Source organism: Leptinotarsa decemlineata, unplaced genomic scaffold (genome assembly GCF_025532065.1).
Source record: "Leptinotarsa decemlineata unplaced genomic scaffold, Ldec_3_MD MMD2_tig00002082_RagTag_RagTag, whole genome shotgun sequence".
NCBI lineage: Eukaryota > Metazoa > Arthropoda > Insecta > Coleoptera > Chrysomelidae > Leptinotarsa > Leptinotarsa decemlineata.
The window spans coordinates 1,357,246-1,381,423 of NW_027412573.1; the positions used below are offsets into that span (position 1 = coordinate 1,357,246).

General features: G+C 34.9%; 1 protein-coding gene and 1 long non-coding RNA gene across 2 annotated transcripts; one reads left to right on the top strand and one right to left on the bottom strand.

The window, feature by feature from the left end:
- Positions 1-1,913, top strand: LOC141482879 (uncharacterized). The gene is made up of 2 exons (XR_012465775.1): positions 1-248; positions 549-1,913. It is a non-coding gene; the product is annotated as an uncharacterized lncRNA (long non-coding RNA).
- Positions 1,402-23,812, bottom strand: capt (adenylyl cyclase-associated protein 1). The gene is made up of 3 exons (XM_074176798.1): positions 23,127-23,812; positions 7,951-8,489; positions 1,402-2,601 (listed from the first exon to the last, which is right to left on the bottom strand). Exons 1-3 carry the CDS (start codon positions 23,626-23,628, stop codon positions 2,383-2,385), a joined length of 1,260 nt encoding a protein of 419 aa, XP_074032899.1. The 5' UTR covers positions 23,629-23,812; the 3' UTR covers positions 1,402-2,382.
- Positions 23,813-24,178: the final 366 nt, after the last annotated feature.

Below are 24,178 nucleotides of genomic sequence, written 5' to 3' on the forward strand. Positions count from 1 at the left end.
TCGACCCCAAGTTGGCAACGTTGCGCTCATAGTCAAAACAACAAGTAGAAATTTGAATTATGCAACAAGAAACAGAGTTTACTCCATTTTAAGATAAACCTCTATGGAAAGACTGACAAAGCAATTGTAAAAAATATAAAACGAGGTACTATTTTACACGTGGATTTCATCTATGCGGTAGTTGTAAGGTTGAATTATAATAAACTGGTTGCCATTTGTTAATGAAATTCGTCATTTTGGAGAACTAGGTACAATGAATCATAAAATTACTTTAAGATTTATCATAATTCCAGTTAACGAAACTGAGTCACCATCAGTAGTAGTAATTCAGATTTGAATATATCTTAACATTCCAAGGAAAATACCCTCATTATTACTACATCCAGACGAAGATAACATATACAGGGGCAGTCATAATTTACTATTTATTATTTCTTAGATTAATAATCTAACTGAGTGGAAATTTATTAAAACGAGAAATTCGAATTCCCAAAGTGTTACGTTATTTCGAAAATTCGTTCATATAACAAAAACTTCAATTTTTTCAGAAATGTCCTATGAAAATACTCATCCTCGCTGCCTTTATACTTTGTATGCTATCCAGATTAAAAAAAGACCTCCAATTCTTCTGGCAAAAGGTTTGATGATGTAGCCCCATTATAAATAAAGATGTGATTCTTCACTGGATTAAAAGTTGGACTTGATAGTCTGCATTACAAAATCTGTTTCTTGTATTAGTGGAAAATAACTCAAATTTGGATTGTGTATGTATCTTTACTCCATATTTAAAAAAAAAGGACCAATGGATGTATCTACGTCTAACGCATCTAACGTCATTAATATAAGGCAAAAACAGAATAGAACGTAATACATTTTCAATTGAAACATCATGCAAATTTATTCATTCATTTCTTTACTGATTTTTCAATAATTCTATGTAGTTGTAATAAGAGAACCAGGACGCAAATTGGTATGATTATTCAAATTTACTATTATGTAGTTTTGAAAAAATCACTACTACCACGAAAGTAGAATTTTTCAATATAAAACTCTGCATAACCGACATATTTATGTCAAAATTCATAACACTGTCTGTCTAATCTATATTTCTTTAGGTATAGAGTAATGTAATGATTAGAGAGTATATTAAGACTTTATAATATTGGCAACTTGAAGTTTGATTACCTGAATATAAAGGTTACAATTGGCTTTAACATCACTGAAATTTAAATTATACTTTGTTCGTTCTTTTTCTAGAAGAGCTGAACTCATTTTCTCTGACGCTTTTATTCAAGAACATTGAGAAAATCATATATCGAACATTTTGTTCTATTCTGATATTGTTCCAAATGATCCTCCTTACTCTCATTTTCTTTTTCATAGGAAAAAATAAACAAACAATCGTTTCGAATGTCTTTATTAAAAGCGTGATATATGGAATAATATAGTTATCTCACAATAAATAGCACAAAGTAAAGCAGGCGCAAAAATATAATTTAAGTTAAATGCAATGATATGATTCCACACCAGGTGATCGACTAACAAGAAAGGAGAGAGAATCGCATCGAACTACACAAGAACCTCCACTGCTCTCCACGAAAAAAATTTGGCAGTTGGACGGATATTGCTAATTTCCTGGTATCATTGAATTGGCATCTGGTTTTACAGGTACAACAAAGTAGTTTTGAATGGAAGACCCTGTTTTTTCAGACTTGGGAAAGATTATTCGAACATGGAGGTGATATATGGGGAAGCAGTACTAATGGACATAAAAAGATCATTTCTGACCAGGAAAAAGGATACTGAGGGCCCCAAACATAAGTAGTTCATATGAAACGCTCCTCATGCAATTAAGATTTTTTTGTCAATTTTCCAGTCACTTATCTCCAATTGTTATCTTACAAACTGCCCCACACCTGACACCACAAACTCAAAACCCTTCAAAAGCCAGTTCGAGCCCCATCTCGCTATCCTGACGAATTCTCCGTCCTCTCAGATTGTATAACAACAACGACATCGCTATAATAATCGATTAAAAGTATGAATTTACAAATGTATGAAATTGCTTAAGTTATTACTATTATTATCATTATTTTAAATATAATTAAAACTAACGGAATATTCACTGCTAACAACTTTTTGTGTAAGACGAACTAAAGCAAGTTGATAATGGCCCTAAAAACTAAAAATATCGCAATACTGAAAATAATAGTTTCAAGCAAGATCGTCCTGAAGAGGAGTATTCATAAAAAATCCACGCGGAGTACTTATTTCTCTATGCCCCTACTAAAAAAATTGATTAGTAATACTTTCCTATAAAAATCGACCAACGCAAAACTTGTTAGCGACAAATACTCGTTCAGACATTCTTGTTGTACCAGTCTAACCCTTGCTTTCGACAATCTCGGTAGCGAGGGTCTTGTTTTTGGTGATGGTAGTCTTGAACTGCTCCGGGATCGGAGTCTCTCTGTAGTCTCCATCGCCTTTCGGTATCAGCACGTTCATCTCTGAAGACTTGGAGCTGACGATCTCGACGTCCAATGATTCGTTGCTCAGGTAAATCTGGCAACCGTCAGTCTTATCAATGGAAATAGTAGGAACCTGCAGAAATAAAATCGATATCAATGTTCTGAACCATTTTTAACGTATCCTCTATGACAGTGGTCGCCAACCTCTTCAATGTGTTGAGCTACTTTGTTAATTTTGGAATAAACAGCGAGCTACCCATACGGAAGCCTCGTAATGCAACGTAAATGAAATAATCCACAGTTAATTTATCATTATGTGTATTTATTTTACTATTTAACTGGTAATACATAATACATAGGTACTAATAATGAACTAATAACAAAATAACTGATATTACTAGTACGTACTTGATAATTTTTTTAATGTTTGCACTATAATTTGATACAGCCATTCGAATACAATTATCCAAATGTTCATCTGTAAGTCGATTGCGATATTTGTTCTTAATGAACTTCATATTGGAAAAAGAAGATTCACACAAATAAGTTGAACTGAATAATGCTTTCACTTTCAAGGCAACACGGCATAGAACTGAATATTTGTCTTTACTCACAATAGGCCAGATACATTCAGTACTTGAGACTAACGATTTTAAGGCTAAATCATTTTGAAACTCAATGACTTCCATTTCTGTTGCAGCGATGTCTTCGCCAGAGTTCTGCATAACACAAGTTGCAAACTGTTGGATATCAATTTCCATAAAGGGTGAAACAACAAACTGCGTTACTAAAGCCATTTCATTGAAATCCTTTAAACGATTTTTGAAGTTATTCTTCAGGGTAGAAATTATTTCTACATGATATTTGTTGTCATAGGGTTCTAATGGATTTTGAGATATTTTTTCTGAAAGAATAGGAAAATGCTTGGCATCGCTGTTAATTAGGTTTTGTTCCCAAAACTCTAGCTTTTTGATAAATGCTTTTATATCAGAAATCATTTCCGCTAGTTCTTTGTCTCTCCCTGAAGCTGCAAATTAAGTTCGTTTGATTTCTCTGTAATGTCCACGAGAAAACCAAAATCTCTAAAAGCCAGATTGAATTTTCTAGTTCCGGAGTCGGTTCATCGCGTTGTTTGAAAAATTGAACTATGCCAGACAGGACATCATTAAAACGTTTCAGCACCCGTCCACTACTTAACCATCGGACTTCAGAGTGAAGGAGTAGGTCCCCGTATTGACAGTCAACTTCATCGGCCAAATTCTGAATAATCTTCTTTGTAACGCTTGAGCTCTAATCATGTTCACAATTTTTACCACCAGTTTCATAAAGCTGTTTAGTTTTAGGAAATTTCCACATAATGCTTGCTGATGGATAATGCAGTGGTAACAGAGAAATTGCGGAAAAGTTTCATCTTTACGACATAACGCCACCACACCCTTATCACAACCCACCATAGCTGGAGCGCCATCGGTTGTCAAGCCTATCATTTTCGATATTGGAATTTTCTCGGAAGAAATAATATTTTTCAAATGAGAAAACAATTCATGTCCAGTAGTGTGTCCTTTCAGTGGAATGAACTTCAAAAGATCTTCTTTAATCGTAAAATCATTAAAAACCATCCTGACGAACACGGCCATCTGGGCAGTGTCAACGACATCTGTTGATTCATCCAGTTGCTTCTAAAAACGCCTGTTTTATCATTTCCTCGTCTTCATAAGGTTTCTTTTTTGTGCAATTATCTGGGACACACGGTACGATGCTTCAGTTGCAGCCTTATTTTTGTCGACTGTTGTTAAAAATATTGATTGTTGTCCAATTAACTGCTTTTTTAACTGTTTCAGTTTCTCCTTTCTGGCGGCAGAATGTAGTGGGAATGATTTTTCAAAATTAGAATGTACAGTTTTATGATGTCTCTCAATATTTCCTTTTTTAGCAACAGAGACCGAAGTATTACATAACAAACACACATTTTTATCTTTAACTTCTGTAAAAGTGTTGTTCTTCTCATTCCGAATGAAAGTGGTATGTCTTTACCTTCTTACAACTGCTTGCCATAATATTATTTTTGTTGTTCTCTACTAACCCAACCGCTGGACGTTGGTTACGCGTCCAGTTTTAAACTAAGCGCAATGTCGCCGCGCCGTGCGTATTTATCCCGTTCAAAGCAATCCAGATCGTTCTCGAACACTAACGCGCTGGTCCGGCTGGTCGGTTCTAGCCGATTCTAGCTTGATGGCGTCAGCTGCAGATCGCTCACCGCAACGTTGTCGCTGTTTATGTTTATGTTTAATATTATGACAATTAGATTTTTTTGTGGAATTTTTCGGAAGCTCCTCTGATTTTTGCAGTTTGTATTTTTTAAATTAAAATCGATGTGAGAGCTACCAGAATTGCCTCCGCGAGCTACCGGTAGCTCGCGATCGACAGGTTGGCGACCACTGCTCTATGATATTGCAATTTTAACAGATGAATTTAGCAGAAAATTATTGGAAGAGGTAGAAACAAAAATTGACTTGTTAGAAGAATAAGGACAAAAAACTGAAGATTGGAATCGTGGATGATGACACAAACATACTAGGTTGTTTGAAAAGTTTGTGAGTTTTAATGTCATTGTTTTTGTAGCTCCATATCTCAATGAATATTTATTCTACTGTAGATAGATAGATGATAATTTATTGGTGTTTTATACATTCATCAGTATTTACACAAGTAAATATGTACATATAATTAAAATTATTAATATTTACATAAACAATAGATGCTTACAATTCATAGAAGAAATGTTTTTCCTTTTTTTTTATACAAAATATTTATATGTTATAAGTACATCTGAGTTATGACGACGAGCACATTTAAAAATAAAGCAGTAAAATTTAAAATTGGGTATTTTCAAACAACGACAAATGCCTATATGGTTAAGGAACTTATATCACAGTGCAGGAATTCTTCGGTGCTGAAGAAGGCGTTTTTCATTAAAAAATATTTTATCCTGATTTTGAAATTTTAGGTAGAAATCTTATTTTTTGTGGTAATTTATTGTAAAATTTCACAGCCCAAAAATTCGGTCTATTTTGACATCTTTTTAAGCGGCAGTAGTTTGTACTCAAATCATTTTTATGCCTAGTGTTGTAGTCGTACACATTTTCAAAACTTTCATACTGAGATAGATTATTTTTTACATATATTAAATTTTCCATGATATATAGAGAAGGAAAGGTTAGTATTTTTAATGTAATGAATGAATTTCGACATTCATCTCTGTAGCCGATATTGTCTAATACTCTAATTGCTTTCCTTTGGTGTCGGAATATTCTATCACAATCGGTTGCATGTCCCCAGGCGACAATACCATTAGAAATGATGGATTCATAGAAAGTAAATATACCGTTTGAAGAGTTGCTTTTGAAAATTGTCAGAGGTTTCTTAGTAAAAATAGATTTCTCATTAGCTTTTTGATAGCTCATTTATATGATGATCCCATTTTAACTCACTGTCAAAATGAATTCCCAAAAATTTCAAACTACTTTGCGAATTTGAGTCATTTTCCGTATTTCTAAATACACAAATCGGAAAAGTCTAGGGATATTTTTAAAAATGGCAATAATTTTTTTTAGATCGCTTTAGGGAAAAAAAAGTTGACGGGTGATTATTAAACGAATGTAACTTACAACAAAATTTATTAAATGGTCAAAAATACTGAGTGCGCATATAAGCAAAACTAAAAAAAAATATGGCTCTTCTTTGGCACCCCGAAAAAAAATCATAATACAAAATAAATTGGAATCAGTACAAAGTATGGCCTCCACGCTGGTTTATTACGGCCCTACATCTATCGTGCATCGACAAAATGAGATTGTCAATGTCTTGTTGAGGTACATTTGCCCATTCAGCGATTAAAAGCTCTCTCAATTGAAACGTTGTGTGAATGTTCCCCATATGCGGAGTAATTCTTCGTTGAAGCATGTCCCACACATGCTCGATGGGATTCAGGTCCGGTGATTGTGCTGGCCATGGCAATACATCAACTCCTTCGTTGGTGAGCCAGTCAGTCACTAGACGCGCGACATGTGGACGAGCATTATCGTGCATTAGGTGGAAGTTTTCACCAACAGCACCAGCAAACGGACGGACGATAGGTAAAAGAATGGTGTCGAGGTACTGTCGAGCTGTGAGGGAGCGATTTGGAAAAACGAGATCGGTTCTGCCGCCGATCATGATTCCGCCCCATAGCATTACTGTACCACCTCTGTATGTGTGGACTTCCTGGACGTGTCTCAAACGTTCATTATTTCCAGGTCGTCTCCACAGTTTTACTCGACGAGAATCTGGATGAAATCCAAATCTGGATTCGTCTGTAAACAAAACTGTGGCCCAATCATTTGCATACCAGTTTTGATGTTCTTGACACCACTCTAATCTTCTACCGCGATTGCCTCTCGACAAAGGTGGACATCTGAGTGGCCTTCTGTTGTGGAGATCTGCTTCATGCAGTCGATTTCTGACAATATCACGACCAATGGTTACCTGGTGCGTCTGCTGCAACACGTTAACCAACTCAGGTGCTGTGATTGTCGGTTGTCTTCTTGCGGTTAAGACCAAAACTCGGTCTTGAACTACAGTTGTAGCGCGTCCTCGCCCTGGATGTTGTTCGGCTGGACTGCCAGTTTCACGGAAACGCCGCCACAATCGACTGATAACACTTTGGGAGACCCCCAAACGAAGAGCTACATCATTTTGTCGCATGCCACCTTGAAGAAGCCCTACAGCTCTATTCATCTCAGCCAATAGTAAGTGATGGCGTTCCATGTTAAAGCACAATATTTCCAGTTTAATTGCTGAGCAAGAACTGCATAGAATGTACAAACTCGACACTTTCAGATTATTCATTTTAGCCGAAAACCTACAGTTTGTAAAAAACTTGATAAAAGATTAGTTACCGTTTTTGCAGGCTTTGTTCAACCCATTGAAATCTACAGGGTGGTCGAGTGTACCAATTTACTCGAAATTAAACGACCTCATGCATTTATTTTTATGATATTTAGTATGTTATAAAAATATCCCTAGACTTTTCCAATGTGTCTAGTTTTGATATGCTTCTTTACTTTTTTGTTTAAAATTAAGTCTCAAACGTTTAATTTCCTCAAAAAATATATTACTTCTAGTTTTTTTGTACTTATTGTGTACTTTGGCCTTTTCTTTGACAATTCGTATGATATCACTCGTATACCATACAGGGTATGTGTGTTTGAAATGTTCAAGTGTAGGAACATGATGATGATGGCAAGTGTTTCTCAAAGCTTTGCAATTATCTCTCAAATAACAAAATTCTTCATATTCATAAAAATTTCCATTTTTTCGATGATTAAATATGAATTTTATAAAAAAAAAATGTTAGTCTGCCAACTTTTCAGCCCAACTGTTAAATGAGAGATACGGATGAAGCCGAAAGAACAAACCATGATCCCTTCATCCCGCTACATACCTTGCCCAAAACCTGCATCTGCACCGACTGACAGTTGATGAACTCCATCGAAGAGACGAGCGAATCGAACACAACCGAAGTCTTCTTGCACGAGTCGAGCGTAATGGAATTGATCTTCCCTTTAACGGTGATCGTGGAATTCTCGCACTTGAACAAATAAACGACATTGTTCATCTCGGCACCGTCGACCAACAGGTCGTGCTTGCCCTTCTGGTACTCGACGAGCCACTTCTTGCCGTCCCTCGTGAAGGTCGGCGGCTTGGCGGGCTGCACGGGGGACACCACTGGGGCGGAGGCCTGCGAAGCGGGCTTGAAGGGCGCCGGCCCCTGGCGCAATGTAGGGTTCTTGTGCGTCTGCATGTCCGACGTCACCTTCTTCAGGGACTTGGTGATGTCTTGGCCCTTGTTGATTTCCGCGAAGAGGGCGGAGCGATCGTGGCTCGCGTCGCCTGCGCCTCCGTCGTTCGAGAAGTCGATCACGGGCGGGGGAGGGGGGCAGCCCGGCGGTGGAGGGGGGACTCCTTTGGCGGCCCCTTTGCCTGCAACAGAACGAGGTATTAATTGGTTCTCGAATAAATCAGAGTGTTATATCGAATAGTGTAGATATACAGGGTGTAACTGAATAAGTGTAAAACATTTAAGGAGGTGATTCCTCATCGAAAAAAAGATAGGATCTTTTATATAAAGAAACTTCATTGGAGCATCCATTGTTAACAAAATGGTTTAGACTTTCACGGCTGAGGTTTTCAGAGTCGTTACTTTTAGAGTTTGAAAGCCGTGGATTTTTGGAATTTCTTCCTGACGTTTCGCTAGCGCGAGTGGCTAGCTTCTTCAGAGGTTTAACCATCATGGCTTGCTGTCCGATGACTACCTTTTAGGCTTCGTAAAGCGTATTTATGCCTTGTCAGGTAATCCGTTGTATTTGTACCTTTATTTGTATATTTATATACAGTGTGGCCCATTTTTAATGGAAACATCCCCCTAAAATTTGAAGTTGTAAATCGATTTTGATTTTTTTTTGAAATGTCAAGTACTAAAAGGTCTACCTTGGGACAAAATTTGAAATGTTTATTAAAGTTTCAGGGCATAATACGATATTTTTTCTTCGAAAATCGGGATTTTTTATTAGCGATTTTTTTATTGAAAAAATTACTACGCCACTGGATTCAGAGTGCCTCTAAATAGGTGTGACCAAAATTTCATGAAAAAATATTCATTATTAACAAAGTTATGACAACTCAAAAATTCGAAAACTCACACAGCTAACAGTCACAATATATCATTTTTTTTATGATTTCAACAATAAAGTGCCGCCAGATGAAAAAAAAACAAATAGCGTAAATATTTTTAATGAAAATAACGGAATTACATTCACACAATTCAACTAACAATGGAGAAAAAATTTTAATAAACGTAACTAATAACTAATTATTGAAATGTTGTGCAACAATTAATTCTAAGTCATATTCTAGTAGCCTCTACTAATCCACCACGTATTTCGATACATGTGTCGTAGCGCTTACGAATGTTTCTGATTACGTTCCTTAGTTCTTGAGGGCTAATATCTGCACATACCTGTCGAATTCTTGCACAAAGTTCATTTCTTGAGCGGTTTTTGTAAACCTTTTGTGTGAGAAGTCCCCAGAGAAAAAAGTCCAAAACTGTGAGGTCTGGAGATCTGGGTGGCCACTCTATAAATGGACTACCACGGCCTATCCATCGGTTTGGAAAATGTTCGTTAAGCCATTGCCTCGCAGCTCTGGCATAATGAACTGAACACCCATCTAACTGGACAATTAAATTTGATCGTTCATTGATTGGTAGCTTGTGAATAGCATCCCAAAACTCTGTGTTTAAAAATTCTAGAAAACTCAGCGCATTACTGTTTTTCTCAAAAAAGAAAGGACCAATAATTCGTTCGTTCAATATCCCACACCAGACGTTGATTTTTTGGGAATACTGGCTTTTACAGTTTATTACCCAGTTAAGATTATCCGCCGCCCAATAGCGACAATTCTGTGATGACACTACTCCATTTGTAGTGAAAGTGGCTTCGTCGGTATACAATAAAATATTTTTAAGGAAATTTCTATTGTTTAAATATTCCCCTTGGGCCCTTAAACAATATTCCAGGCGTCTTGCTTCGTCGCCTTCATGAAGTGTGTGTAAACATTTTGGCTTGAAAGGTTTAATATTCTTCGCCTTGAGACATCTCCGAATAGTTTCTCGTGGGATATTCAAATCTAAAGTGGCATTCCTTATACTGGCATTAGGATTATTTCCGAAATGATCTAAAATGATTTGATCATTCCTGTCATTCCTGTTTCGTCCTTGTACAGGATTACTTTTTAACATCATTTTTGATACTGCACCAGTTTCATTGAATATTTTATTTACCGTACCGCAGCTAATACGAGGACGATCTGGATGTCTCTCATTAAATACTCTACAAACCTCTCTAGCACTTCTAACGTCATCTCCCGAAAGGCGTACAATTTCAATTTTCTCTCTTACGCTCAATCTTGCAGCCATGGCACAAAATAATTCGAATAACTGTAAGGTGAATATTGTTGACAATAGTACACTTAAATCTTTCACAAGTGTCAAACTGTAATATCATTTCCATGGCAACTAAGATTTGAATTGAAATATTAGGTCTTAGTTTTAGTTAATTTGCGTGAAAACTTGAATGTAATTCCGTTATTTTCATTAAAAATATTTACGCTATTTGTTTTTTTTCATCTGGCGGCACTTTATTGTTGAAATCATAAAAAGAAATTCTCATGGCTATATCTGTTGATATAGGGTGTTTTTTGTGATTGCTAGCTGTGTGAGTTTTCGAATGTTTGAGATGTCATAACTTTGTTAATAATGAATATTTTTTCATGAAATTTTGGTCACACCTGTTTAGAGGCACTCTGAATCCAGTGGCGTAGCGATTTTTTCAATAAAAAAATCGCTAATAAAAAAACCCGATTTTCGACTAAGAAAAAATATCGTAGTATGCTCTGAAACTTTAATAAACATTTCGAATTTTGTCCCAAGGTAGACCTTTTAGTACTTGACATTTCAAAAAAAAAATGGGCGCAAAGAAATTATCCTGAATTCATCTCTCAAATGAGATGTTCTCACTAAACGGTAGTCTGGCCATACGTGATATTTTTTGAAGTAAAGATATCTTAAGAATTTACTCTGAAGTTTTTCCAATTCATATAATGTGGAGTTATATTCGCCAAACCATATATTTGATCCAAATTCCAATTTACTTCTAACCAATGTGTAGTACAGTAGTTTAATCGAATGTATATTGCTGAAATTTCTAGTTTGCCTGATAATAAACCCTAAATTATTATATGTAATCTCTAAGTCTTTTATTTCTGTATTTCTTTCAAGAGGGACCCTATTCAGTTCATAACTGAAGAGAATAAGGTCTCTTTTGCGCGTAACCGACACTACTGAACATTTATCAATATTGAAAAATAATTTATTTTCACAACTCCACTCATAAACCTTGTTCAGATCTTTTTGTAGCACTACACAATCCCTCACTGTTTGTACTTGTTTATAAATTTTTAGGTCATCAGCAAACATTAGGCATTCTGAGAATTCCAGCACTGCTGGCAAATCATTTATAGAAAGAACAAAAAATAAGGGACCTAAATTTGATCCCTGAGGGACTCCAGAGGTAACTTCAAATTTTCTTGAATATGAACCATGATATTTTACAAGAGAATCCCTGTTTTCCAAATAGCTTTTGAACAATTTGAGAGTATTTTTAGTTAAACCATAATGACTCAACTTCAACAATAAAATATCATGATCTACTTTATCGAAAGCTTTTTGGAAGTCTGTATAGATAGTATCCAATTGAGATTTGTTTTCAAGTGCCTCACATGCTTTGTGAGTGTAAGTTAACATGGCTACATGCCTAAGGTAACTCATTGGGTTGATCCTTAGTTCATTTATAAATATTCTTATTATAAAACCAGCTACAAATATCGAGGTATTTAATATTCTAAATGAAATTCAACCAAAATATGCTAGTGGATTTGATTCCATTCCTCCTTTCATCCTGAAAAAGGTAAATGGCTTCATATGTGAACCGTTAGTCGACATTATAAATGATGGTTTAGTGTCTGGCACATTCCCTGATGCACTGAAAATAGCACGGGTGATACCCATTCACAAAAAAGGGCTAAAAACCGATTTAAACAACTATAGACCCATATCTATACTACCATCACCATCGAAGGTTTTTGAAAGAGTAATTTACAAGCAATTCGTTACTTTTTTAAATCAGAATAAGACACTTGCTTCTCAACAGTATGGTTTCAGACAAGGACGGTCAACCGAACTTGCAATCTATAATACTGTAACAGAAATTATGAAAAATGTTGAGTTACCTAAAAGTGTTGGTGGCTTGTACTTTGACCTTTCAAAGGCCTTCGATATGGTGAATCACAGGATTCTACTAAATAAACTAGGAGGATATGGTATTAGAGGCAAAGCACATGATCTCATCACCTCTTACTTATCCGGGAGATCACAAATAGTGGACGTTTCTCAAAATAATTCGTCGGCTCTTTCCACTAAAAACCCCATTACACAAGGAGTACCACAGGGGTCTATCCTGGGCCCAATTCTTTTCCTAGTATATGCAAATGATCTCTCAAATTCACTCGACCCTGGACTAGTATACCAGTTTGTAGATGATACATCGGTTATAGTATCAGCCGAAGCCCCGTCTACCCTCTCCAGACAATTATCCCAAGCAGCTCAAAAAATGATTGATTGGTGCAAGGAAAATGACGCAAAATTAAATACAGGAAAAACAGGGCTTATAACATTCAGCAAATCCCAAAATAGGCTAGAATCGATATATGCCAAATTGCTTAACAAATCTATTCCTGAAATAAGTGATATTAAATGCTTAGGGATCACAGTGGAAAATAATCTTACATGGGGCATCCATCTAAACAAACTTAACTCTAGACTGGGTACTACAGTAGGTCTAATCCGTGCACTAAGAGATCAAGTATCATTAGATAGTCTGAAGATATACTATCATGCGCATACTCAATCTATTATTCAATACGGAATTATTTTCTGGGGATCATCCACACAGTCATATAAAATCTTCAAAACTCAAAAAAAGATAATTCGCTGTATGTTAAAACTACCTCATAGATCAACATGTAGACCACACTTCAAGATGCTAGACATATTAACAGTTCCTTCAATCTGTTTTCTGCAATTAGTCATGTTTGTCAAAAAACATTATAGTATCTTCATGAGAAACTGTGATCTTTACTCAAACCAAATTACTATAAATACCAGACACAAGAATGAACTAAGCATACAGAGACATAATTCATCATTTTTTGAAAAAGGACCGCATTACAAAGCCATAAAAGCTTATCAATCTCTCCCAAGAGAAATTAGAAATACAAAAAAATCACAACAAATTCAGACTCTCAGTCATTGATTATCTAAAAACCAAAGTTTATTATAGTTTCGACAGTTGGTGATGGGTCTCTATGCGATTGCACCATAACTGAGCACTGCGCAAAATTATAAAATTATAAAAATTTTGATATGGGAACGGTAGTTGTAATAAATATCACCTATTGCAAATCTTAACCCACTGACGTCAATGTAGATTTATAGGAAGGATATTACTATTACTATTGTTACTATATTATTATTCCACCGTCTTATTTATTATTGTACTGTACCTTATTATACTATTATTATCATTATATATAACAAATATTGTAAATGTCAAAACCTATTGACGTTGTCCTGTCCATTGTAGATTTATATGGCAATAAAGGATATTATTATTATTATTATTATAGCATTCTAACTGCGAGAAATGATTTACAAACTTCATTCTCCGGAGTAAAATTATCAACTGATTTTTTTATTTTGTATCAAATCGATATTGAATTGCAACAAAAATATGTTGGTAGGTATAAGTGAATCCTCAAATTGAATAGTAATATCAAATAGCAACAGAAGTTTCATAACCATTAATGTCAAATTTTGTCAGGCTAGATGATACAATTTACTATTATTACTATTTCAAATGTGAAAACTCAACAATCTGCTCTGAATAAACATCAAATAAGAAACAGGTTGAACGTTTTTTATGAATCTTCGACTACATAAAAAAGTAAAACTGAAAAATAACCTCTGATAAAGAATCTTTTTTGCGGACCTGATTTGAAAAAAAAAGGGAAGAAAGTAGAACTCCTGTCAAAAGTTGGATAAACTCGCCACAAATTCGAAGTGACCGTTGAAATAAACGAAATAAAACCTGATCAGAGTATTAAAAATATCAAACACAATGAATATCCAGTGTTGCGAAGAGAAAGCATACGACAAAAGCAAATTTTCCCCAATAAAAGGAAACAAAATGGACTGTTGCTATACGGAGAACGAAGCTGATAGAGATAACATGATATCAACGGATAAAATGTATCAGTTTCAGATACCAACAATTGAGTTGACTAGAGATTTGGAGGATTACGAGAAACGCATAGAGGAGGCTATTGCAGAGGCTATTTCACATGACGGCTGCCATACGGAGAACAAAGCTCATGGAATACCCATAATTGAGATTACTGAAGGGCTGGAGCTTGGAACGATACGCAGACACAAAATGGAATGGGATTATGAAAAAAGCATTGAGGAGGCTATTGAAGAGGCTATTTCAGATGAAGACTGCCATACGGAGAACAAAGCTCACGGAGAGAAGACAGTGCCAAAGGATAAAATTCACCAATTTGAGTTTACTGAAGAATCGGAGCTCGGAGCGATACACAGCGTCAAAATGGAAGGGAATTATGAAAAAAACATCGAGGAGCCTGTTGCAGATGTAGGTTGCCATATGGAGAAAGGCACTCATGAAGATGACACGCTGCCAGCGGATGAAATTTACCAATTGGATATACGTATAACAGAGTTGACTGGAGAATTAGGGCTCAGAACGAAGCACAGCCATTTCGAAAAAAGCATCGAAGTAGATCTTGCAGATGAAGAACTAAATGAGGTTTTGAAACAACAAGAGTACACAATTACCAAACACATCAACGAAATGAATGAACTGAGAATGAGATCTTACCAACCAGAAACGAATATTTTCGACGCTAGCCTATCCGGTTCGGAACAAGGGAGTCCATTAACGTGCCTGGCTGACGAATTAAAACGCAGAGAGGATTCGCTTACGCCTGTCATCGATAATCTAAAGCAAGAAACCGACTTAAGGAAGGCCAACATCCGAAACGTAAAACTGGAAAAAGACTTGAAGGAGCTGAGTCACTTACAAATGATAATGGTCACAATCATTGAAGATCTTATGGAGGAGAATGGTGAGCTTGAAAGCAGTCTGGAAAATGAGGTACTCCTGATCCAAAACAAACTAGTGTCCGACATTAAGTATCTCAAAGCGGAAGTAAAAAATCTGAATCAAAAAAACAACGTGATACGAAATCAACAGAGCCGCATCAACAGAGAAAATAATAAGCTACACAAAAATTTCGAACATATGTTGTCATTATTCAATAAAATAAGTGAAAATAGCGAAAACATCAGGAAAAACACTACGTCTATGAATGAGTTAGGTTTGAAAACAGTTGTGAAATACTTCGCGATATTTTCTGCTTGCTCAGGAATTGGGTTCCTGTTTTTGAAGTATTCTGGTAATTCTGGAAACATAACCAGTTTCCCCGATGCAGTAGCTTAAAGACAGATAAACCATTGAACATGTTCATAGCACTTAATCAATAATAAAGTTCTTAAAAACAAAATAGTCCTGTCAAAAAATAACTCTGGTAGCAGACTTTACAATAAATTCTGAATCTTATACTTCCTTCAAACGTGGAACTAGATTTTATCAATTTTACCCAATGATGAGTTTGTCAAACTGAAAAAAAATTCTCAAAGTTCCAAAAAATAACTCGCTAAGAAAATCAAATCAATGATGTTTTTGTGTCGATGATTTATTGATTCTGTAATTTTGATTTAAAAACGTGATTCGGTATATAGTCGGAACAGAGTTTGTTGAATAATTTGACAATTTTGTACCAATTTTTAAATTGTATATTTAAGCATTTAACATACTGCCAAAATGTGACATATTTTTTCCGACAATAAAGAATATTCTTAATATATATCATTCCTACTTTTTTTAGTATATATGGTTGAATCATTTCTATAATTATTTTCTACATTTACTTATTGAAAAAAAACATTTACATAACGCTACTTTATATTTCCCATTCTTTAAAAATGGTTGATAATCATTTTGGAAACTTTGATTTTTCTTGTCTTGTTTTAAAAACAGACCTAGCTATTCTATGAATTGGCACTTCAAACAGAATTTCAATCTTATTCAATAAAGAAAACTAATTTTGGCCAATTTTGATCAGAAGTCAACAATTGGTTCACGAGTATGTTCAGGGTAATGTTATTTGTATGTTTTTGTATAACTGATTATTAAAAAGCATAACTAGAAAAATACAGATACTAATTTTCAAAGGATTGATAATGAAATCTAGCCACATACAAAATTATACAGAAGTCCAAGTTGTATTGCAATGAAGAAACATTGAACAGAAGAAAAAAAATTATCTGAAGAAATATGGATAATAACAATATTTTCCATAATACAGGATGCTTATTTCAATAAAGTCTAGATAAAATAAAAAATATCAGTAACAGGCAAAATCATCAGGGCCCTTGGCGGAATGAAAATATATGTCTCCTTATTCATAAACTAACACAAACAGAAAAGCATCCGTCATATGCATCAATAAAGTTTTTCAATAAATTACCACAAAATATTAAATCCTGTCAGAGCCTTAAAAAATAAAAAAAATATATGTGAAAGATTTCCTTATAGATTTGGAACCATATTCAATTCAGGAATATCTGGATTACTGTTCACTACATTTTATATTAAGATGTTTTTATTCTTACTGCTTACTGATGCTGTTTCTTTTTAATATTCGTACAATCTGTCTGACGTTGCATTTTACGTCTTTATGTTGCAGAACAATTACCCTGTAATATATTATATTATTATTATAATGGTCCAGAGAAATATTTGTTGTCAACATCCTTATTATTAATATTCAAGTACTTTAAATCCAATTATTCGAACCAATGGGGATGATAATACACTCAAAAGATTCATTTATGCAGATGAGGTTATGAAAATCTAACTATTTCTGGCTAGTTTTCTCGACAAATGTGTCTTGCAGATTGTCAACCACCTCCAAACAAATGTCTTGAAGATATTCGATCCGTTTCGTTTTTGGTACCGCACACTATATACTAGAATCAATTTGAAATGAGTTTATTTTTACTTCATCTTTTGGCAGAACTCCTGATTTCGTCAAAAACAAAGGTTGCATAAGTATATTTATTCAACAGGAGTTGAATTAAGTGCCTGCCTACAAAACACGACATATTTAAGAGATCAAAATAAACACCAATCCTTTGAAAGATTAGATATTCAAAGCATATCCGAGAAAAAAATCAGATCTTTATAATACTCCTATAAAAGGCAATTATTCCATGTTTATCTTCTCACTTAGTCATGTGACTTTTTTATCTATCAAACAACATGATAAATTACCTTTTGTGGTGTTAATGAATCATTTTTGTAATTATTTACCTTGGCTTTCATGATTAAAAACTGAAGTCCACAATAAAATTGTCTATTCTCTCCGACACTATCATTTCTTTTACATTCAACACAGCACAAAAAATTTGAAATTGGATAATTTTCCACTGACAATTGTATGTAAAGGTATTGACAAAAACACAGACATATGCACTCTTGACATATTCAGATGGCCAGGATTTTTGTCATAGTGCAGTTCAATTGTAAAAAAAAAAACTGACTCAAGGAAAATTTGGACAAAGCCAAAACGTACACGAGTTTTACCATTTTAAAAATATTAGGGCATAGTCATGCCTCAAATTTCATCTTTCAGCTTATATTTTACTTCAACTTCAATAATAAGAAATAAAAATTGTTTAATATGGTCATTCATATCCAAATGAGTGTGTTGAGGCAATGACATCTCCCCCTACGAATACGCCATCTATGGGCTTGACAGAGAACTAAATCATGGAATGTCAAAGATAAATGAGGCTCCCCAAGGCGGTCAGCTGCAAAACCAAGCTTTGACATCAACATACAGTGCTACCTGTTACTGCAGCTCTTAATGAAAGGCAACTAAACACAACACATCCATAATTCAACATCAGATAGCGCTGTTTCGACCCACCCGGTCTCATCAGTGGTACTAGGCTGAACCACAAATGCATTGCTGGACTCAAGGTGTCCTTAAAGGACAAGCCTAATGACCAATTGAAGTCGGAGAAGAAATTGAAGATGGACTTAATTTATACATAGCTCAAAATGGAATAGTGTTTGAACATCTTTCGTAGATTAACCCATTTCAAGAGTATTTTGTAACCAAAATCGTTATTGCTTCAACAGCTTTTTCAAATTTTCCTAAACAATTCTCCCCAAGTAGTCAAATACTACATTTTCTGAAAGCTCATAGTATGGTCTATTCTCATATGGCCTTGATAGTGGATATAGTATACTCTATACTCTATCCCTTTCTATGAGAAAGTATTAATAGCTACTGAGAAGGGTGAAAATCCAACAGGAATATTTTGTGATTTAAGTCGAGCTTATGATTGTGTTCAACACGAAACTCTGCTTGATAAGTTGTATAAATTTGGTAAAAGAGGTAAAATTCATGACTGGTTTAGCTCGTATCTGTAAGGACGGAAACAAATTGTAAAAATCTCTCATTATGGTAAAACATAACGGTCATCTCCTCAAAGGAATGACTATGGGGTACCTCAAGGCTCTATTTTGGGACCAATACTATTCGTCTTATATATTAATGAGCTACCACTGATCTTAACTGATGCATTCACTACACTGTATGCAGATGACTCAACGCTACTTTTTACACGAGAAAACTCTGAAATTCTGAAAACAAAAATTAACACCACAATGCACCACTTTTCAGTCTGGTCTTCTGATATGTCTCGTCTTTTTAATACAAACAAAACAAATTGTGTAACTTTAGACACATTAGACAAAAAACACAACATCATCATAAAATACTGGCTGATTCAACAGGTCAAACAAACATAAAAATATCAACATAAAAAAAAGTTAATAAGCTACAATCAAATTAGGATTCGAGGAGAAACTCATCCACAGAGTAGTATGCTTTTTGCAATGGAAAAATCTTAAGTCACCTTTTAAAGACATTGACATTTGAGGATTTAATGTCCTCACTAAGCTCATTATATAGCTTAACACCAACGCACATGGGGTGATTCTTTGATACTGTCGATCTACTATAAGGTTGATGTAGTTGAGAGTTATTTCTGGTGAAATGTTCATGTATTTGCTCATTTCTAGGAATAATTAAAATATTGTTTTTTATATATATATCAGAGTTTGGTAGATATACAAACTAAGCATTGTTAACAAACTATAAAGAATGAATAATGGCCTGCAGTGTTCACTTGATGATGCACCAGCCAGAATTCTGATTACCTTTTTCTGAATAACAAAAACTTCATCAGCTTTAGCTGATAAGCCCCACTGTTTGAGCCTATAGGAAACTACTGACTGAATTAAACTGTGGTATAAAAACTTGAGAACATCAAGAGAGACTGTTTGTTTCAATCGACGAAGTAAATATATATGTTTACTGACCTTCAGTTTGACACTATCAACATGGAACTTCCAGGTAATTTTATTATCAATATCAACACCTAAGAATTTAGTACAATTAACTTGATGTAAAGTTTCATTATTTGAGTGCCTCCATATGAACCAATGGGTTGGTCAAAAAATTGAATATAAGAGGGACTTTCAAAACTGTACATACACTTCAACAAGTGTTGGGCAGTCCGAAAGACAAGACGGAAAAAAAATCTGGGATTTACGAAATAAGCAGCTAGGATTGTCTGTTGAGAAATATGTTGGTCAAACCAAACGCTACAAGGAACATGTTTCGCATGTTCAGTTTCATAGACCGGAGAAATCTACTGTCGCTCAACATGCTGTAGAGAACGACCACAGAATAAGTGAGAAATGTTTGAAATTGCGACCAGTACATGACAACAGGTTTCTGGATGCCTTCGAAAGCTTGGAAATCGAAAAGTGCGGAATGAGTTCTATGAATAGCGACAAAGGCCCTATTTCGAATATCTCTTTATTTGGTCTTATAAGTAATAATTCTAAATGGAAAACCGATAAATATTAGAGATGATCACCAACATAGAGGAAATACATAACAAATTAGAGGTATTAAAAACTGGTAGTCTGGCATAGGATCAATAACAGGTAGTAGTAGTAGGCCACTTGCATAGAAAAATACTGACATAGTGGTACATACATAGTTAATTACATTCATAACAAGATTATTAAAAAAACATTCTTCTTCACAAGAATTAGTAACACGTTGACATTTGAAACGTTACTAACAGTCTATAATACGATAATTCGACCTCATTTTAATTACTGTCCAACACTTCTCAACCTTTTTGATGCAAACTCTATATCCTCTTTGCAAAAACTACAAAATAGATGTATGCGTATACTCCTAAAATGTAATAGATACACCCCTATAATGACCATGCTTCAGGTTCTCGATTGGCTATCTGTAAAAGACAGGCTTTCCTATTTTTCCATGATATTTATTTTCAAAATTATTGCTAGAAAATTTCCTACCTATTTCAACCAGTTCATAACTTATCAAAATGAAATCCATGATTACCCTTCACGAGGGAATAAGAACTTATATGTTACCTAAACAAAATATACCATGACAATGAATTCTCTTTTCCACAAGGGTCTCTTGGACTACAATAAACTTCCCAATGATATTAAATGTAGCGACTCCATTTTAATTTTTAAAAACCGTCTAACTAAATATCTGAAAGAAAAATATGTTTGAGTTTAACATATCTTCCACATTTATATCAGCTCTTCAGTTCATTGGTCTATCGGGAGTTGTACACTCCATCCTCTGATTTTATTTGTTTTTATTATTCTTGTTATACTTTTGCTTGTATTTTCAAAATGTGATTGTTATAACAGTACTATGTATATTAGGATTCCTATATTAATAAATGCTCTTATATTAACTTGGTTAGCAAAATGCGCGTCGAGAGACCGTATTTTTTGTTCTGGTGTAACGAAAGAGTTTTCAATAGACTCATATGGCCTTCTTTTCAGCATGTGTTTCATTTGAAAAAACTAAAAAAAATGATCCAGAGTTTTGATTACCCCTGTATGCAGAAAGCGCCACTTGGTAAAATCATGAATAGGAAACGAAAATAAACTAGTCCCAAGGCCCTTTTGGTTGAATTTTTTTCTCATTCAATTCGACTAAGTACGAGATATAGGGTGCAGAAAAACTCATTTTGAGAAATAAATCTCAAGATAACTTCAAGACAACCGCGTATAAACCCAAACGACCATATGTTTTTGAAACGACTCTCTTGAGCAAAATAATTCAAGTAAAAATACATAGGGGGTTCTATTAAAAAACACTGTGATAAATCAAAACTCTCTACAACTTTTAATTCAGACACTTTTTTTCTAACCCCACTATTAAAGCATCTGTCGTCCACCTGTACATACACCCTGTATATACGAAATAAATATTGAAACAAATATCGATGTGTTGTTTAAGTACCACCCACCAACAAAGGCATGCAACGATGTTGAATCAGTTGTAACATCATGGTTTTATAAATATTTTGTGAGTATAATATTGTAAATGCTTGACAACCTTAACACAAAAATCCAATTCCCAATGGAAACCCAAACAATAATAACCCTAACGACAGTCAAGCCTGTTGAGGGCAGCTAAGGGCTCCAGAGAACCTTAGGCAAAAGAAATTCAGAACCACAGGGATGATTTCAATAGAAATGAAGAGGCAATGAACAATAATAAAATCTGGCTACCTGTCCCTAATCGTATACAAACAAAGTTAGGTCATCCAATTGAGACAAACGAAGCGACGCCCATCTATGATTATATGCAGCCTGCAAATATAACTTAAGAGATTCCATTACAATTCTCTTATTAGCTAAGATATTTTAACACAGATGAGGAATGTACCTATAAACTGAAGGTGAGTTTAAATAACTGCATTCAATAAATATTTTTTCTGTTCAATTTCATTTGGAATAACAGCCTGGTACAGTAGGTTAAATTGTTTTATTTTACGGTCTTCCACTGATAAGATTAAAAGTTATATTACGTTCTTACATCCTGTTCTAGATAAACATCACCAGTTTGGTGAATACTTGAACCACCTCAAGTGATGTCATTGAATAAGTTCAAATGAATGTATTTAGAACACTGATATATTGAAGACCATTTCAATAAACCCTACTGATGTATTTTTTATATACAGGCAGTTTTTTTAGCTATTGCTATCTTGGAAACGGTAAGACCTACAAGGCGGGTTAAATTTTCCGAAAGTTTGTTATTTTGTGGAACAAGAATAATCTTTTTTCAGATTGAGAATATCAGTGGTTGTTTTTGAAATATTCGCCGAAAACTAGAACTGTTGATTTGCGTAGTGTTTCATTTGAAAGAAGACACGTTAAATGCAATGAATAAGGCTTATAAAAAAAATGGTTTGATCTTTACATAACATGGCAACATTATTATTTTTATTTCTTGACTTTGACTTTTCATGAGATTACCAAGAAATAATAACAAATACACTAGTGAAAGGATGATTTCTTTTACAACATGAAGCCAAAACAGGAAAACAGAAGTTCCTATTTTGTGAAAATTTTTGAAATGGGTGAATGAAGGTCCATAGTATACAATGGTGAAATGAAGGTGTTATTTTACGAATTTTAATAACCAGAAGTTACTTCCTGAAATAGTCTATTGAGAGTTACAACTATTGAGAGTTACAACTTTTGAGTAACAGTATCTTTAAAAGCAAACCAGAATGCCAGATTCATGATCAACAGGCAAAAATATGTATGTAAGTCCAAGTGAAATTTTTCTTAAACTAGTGTGACCCATCAAAACAAGTATTCAACCCCCTTATTTCAATGTGGTTGCGAATGATACTGAGACCTGATCTCTTACCTGACCAAACTAATCCAGTGGTGTGGTACTGCTTAACATAAGCCTGAAGATCGCTCAGCGTTTGCACCCAAGCTTTGACCCATTCGACATGCTTCTTATCCTTTTCTTTCCAGTCTTTCAAGACGCGGTTTGTATAAAACTGGCCCGCGTCGTTCATCTCCTTCACGTACGGGGACGGGGCAGGGCTGATAGTCACCCATCCCAGGGCGGGGATGCTCTCGCTTACGGCGGACAAGTGGTTGAAAAACTCGGAGGTGCGGTGTTTCTCCCTGTAATTTTGGATGGCGCTTATCTTGTCGCTGGTAGGTTTCAACAGGTTCATCAAGTCGTTAGCGGCTGGTTGAGAGGATTGTGTAGCGAGCTGGACGAATTGCAGTTGGGCGTTGAAAGCCTCCTGCACTAGCTTCGAGTGCTCCCCCACATCGCCCCCTATTTGGGAGGAAATTTGCAGGAACTGGGCCAGCGGACCGTTAATAATATCGTTAAAACCTAATACGCTCATGGTTATTTACCGTTTCACGAAATATACGCCTAGAATAGGTATTTGCGGTCGAAGATGCTTATTTTATACTATAAGATTGGAAGCGAGAAGCGCACTAGTCTATTTTTAAGTGATTAGTTTTTATCGTACACCCGATTTTTCTCGACGATGACGACGACGAAGGTTATTCGGATGACTAATAAATAATTTGTTTATATATGTTGACGTTGACGTTTTCTAGATTTTTAGGTTAGACATCAGTATTGCCAGATTTAAAACGTAACGTCCTTAGAACAATTTTTTTTCTTTTACAGCCGAATGAGTTTATCCAATGATGTTTAATTCATCTTTGTTGTCTCCTGATGGTATTAAAATATGTTTCAAATAAACCAATGAGTAAATTAACCACATTCACCTAAAAATGGTTATACATGCTTCTGTCAGGTTCAGGCGTTTCGTGGTTGTCAACACTGATATTTGACATAAAATATTACTTCACTATTCTTTGTGTGGTCTATAATATACTGCGCAAGTACTCATATGATGAACATTAACTTTATGTCACTAAATT

What these genes read in the sequence shown, in the direction of transcription:
- capt (XM_074176798.1), bottom strand. Translation starts at nt 23,628, where the DNA reads ATGAGCGTATTAGGTTTTAACGATATTATTAACGGTCCGCTGGCCCAG. An exon ending in CACTGGATTAGTTTGGTCAG is followed by an intron (nt 8,490 to 23,126) that starts GTAAGAGATCAG and finishes GTTCTGTTGCAG; the next exon opens with GCAAAGGGGCCGCCAAAGGA. An exon ending in AGATGCAGGTTTTGGGCAAG is followed by an intron (nt 2,602 to 7,950) that starts GTATGTAGCGGG and finishes TTATTTCTGCAG; the next exon opens with GTTCCTACTATTTCCATTGA.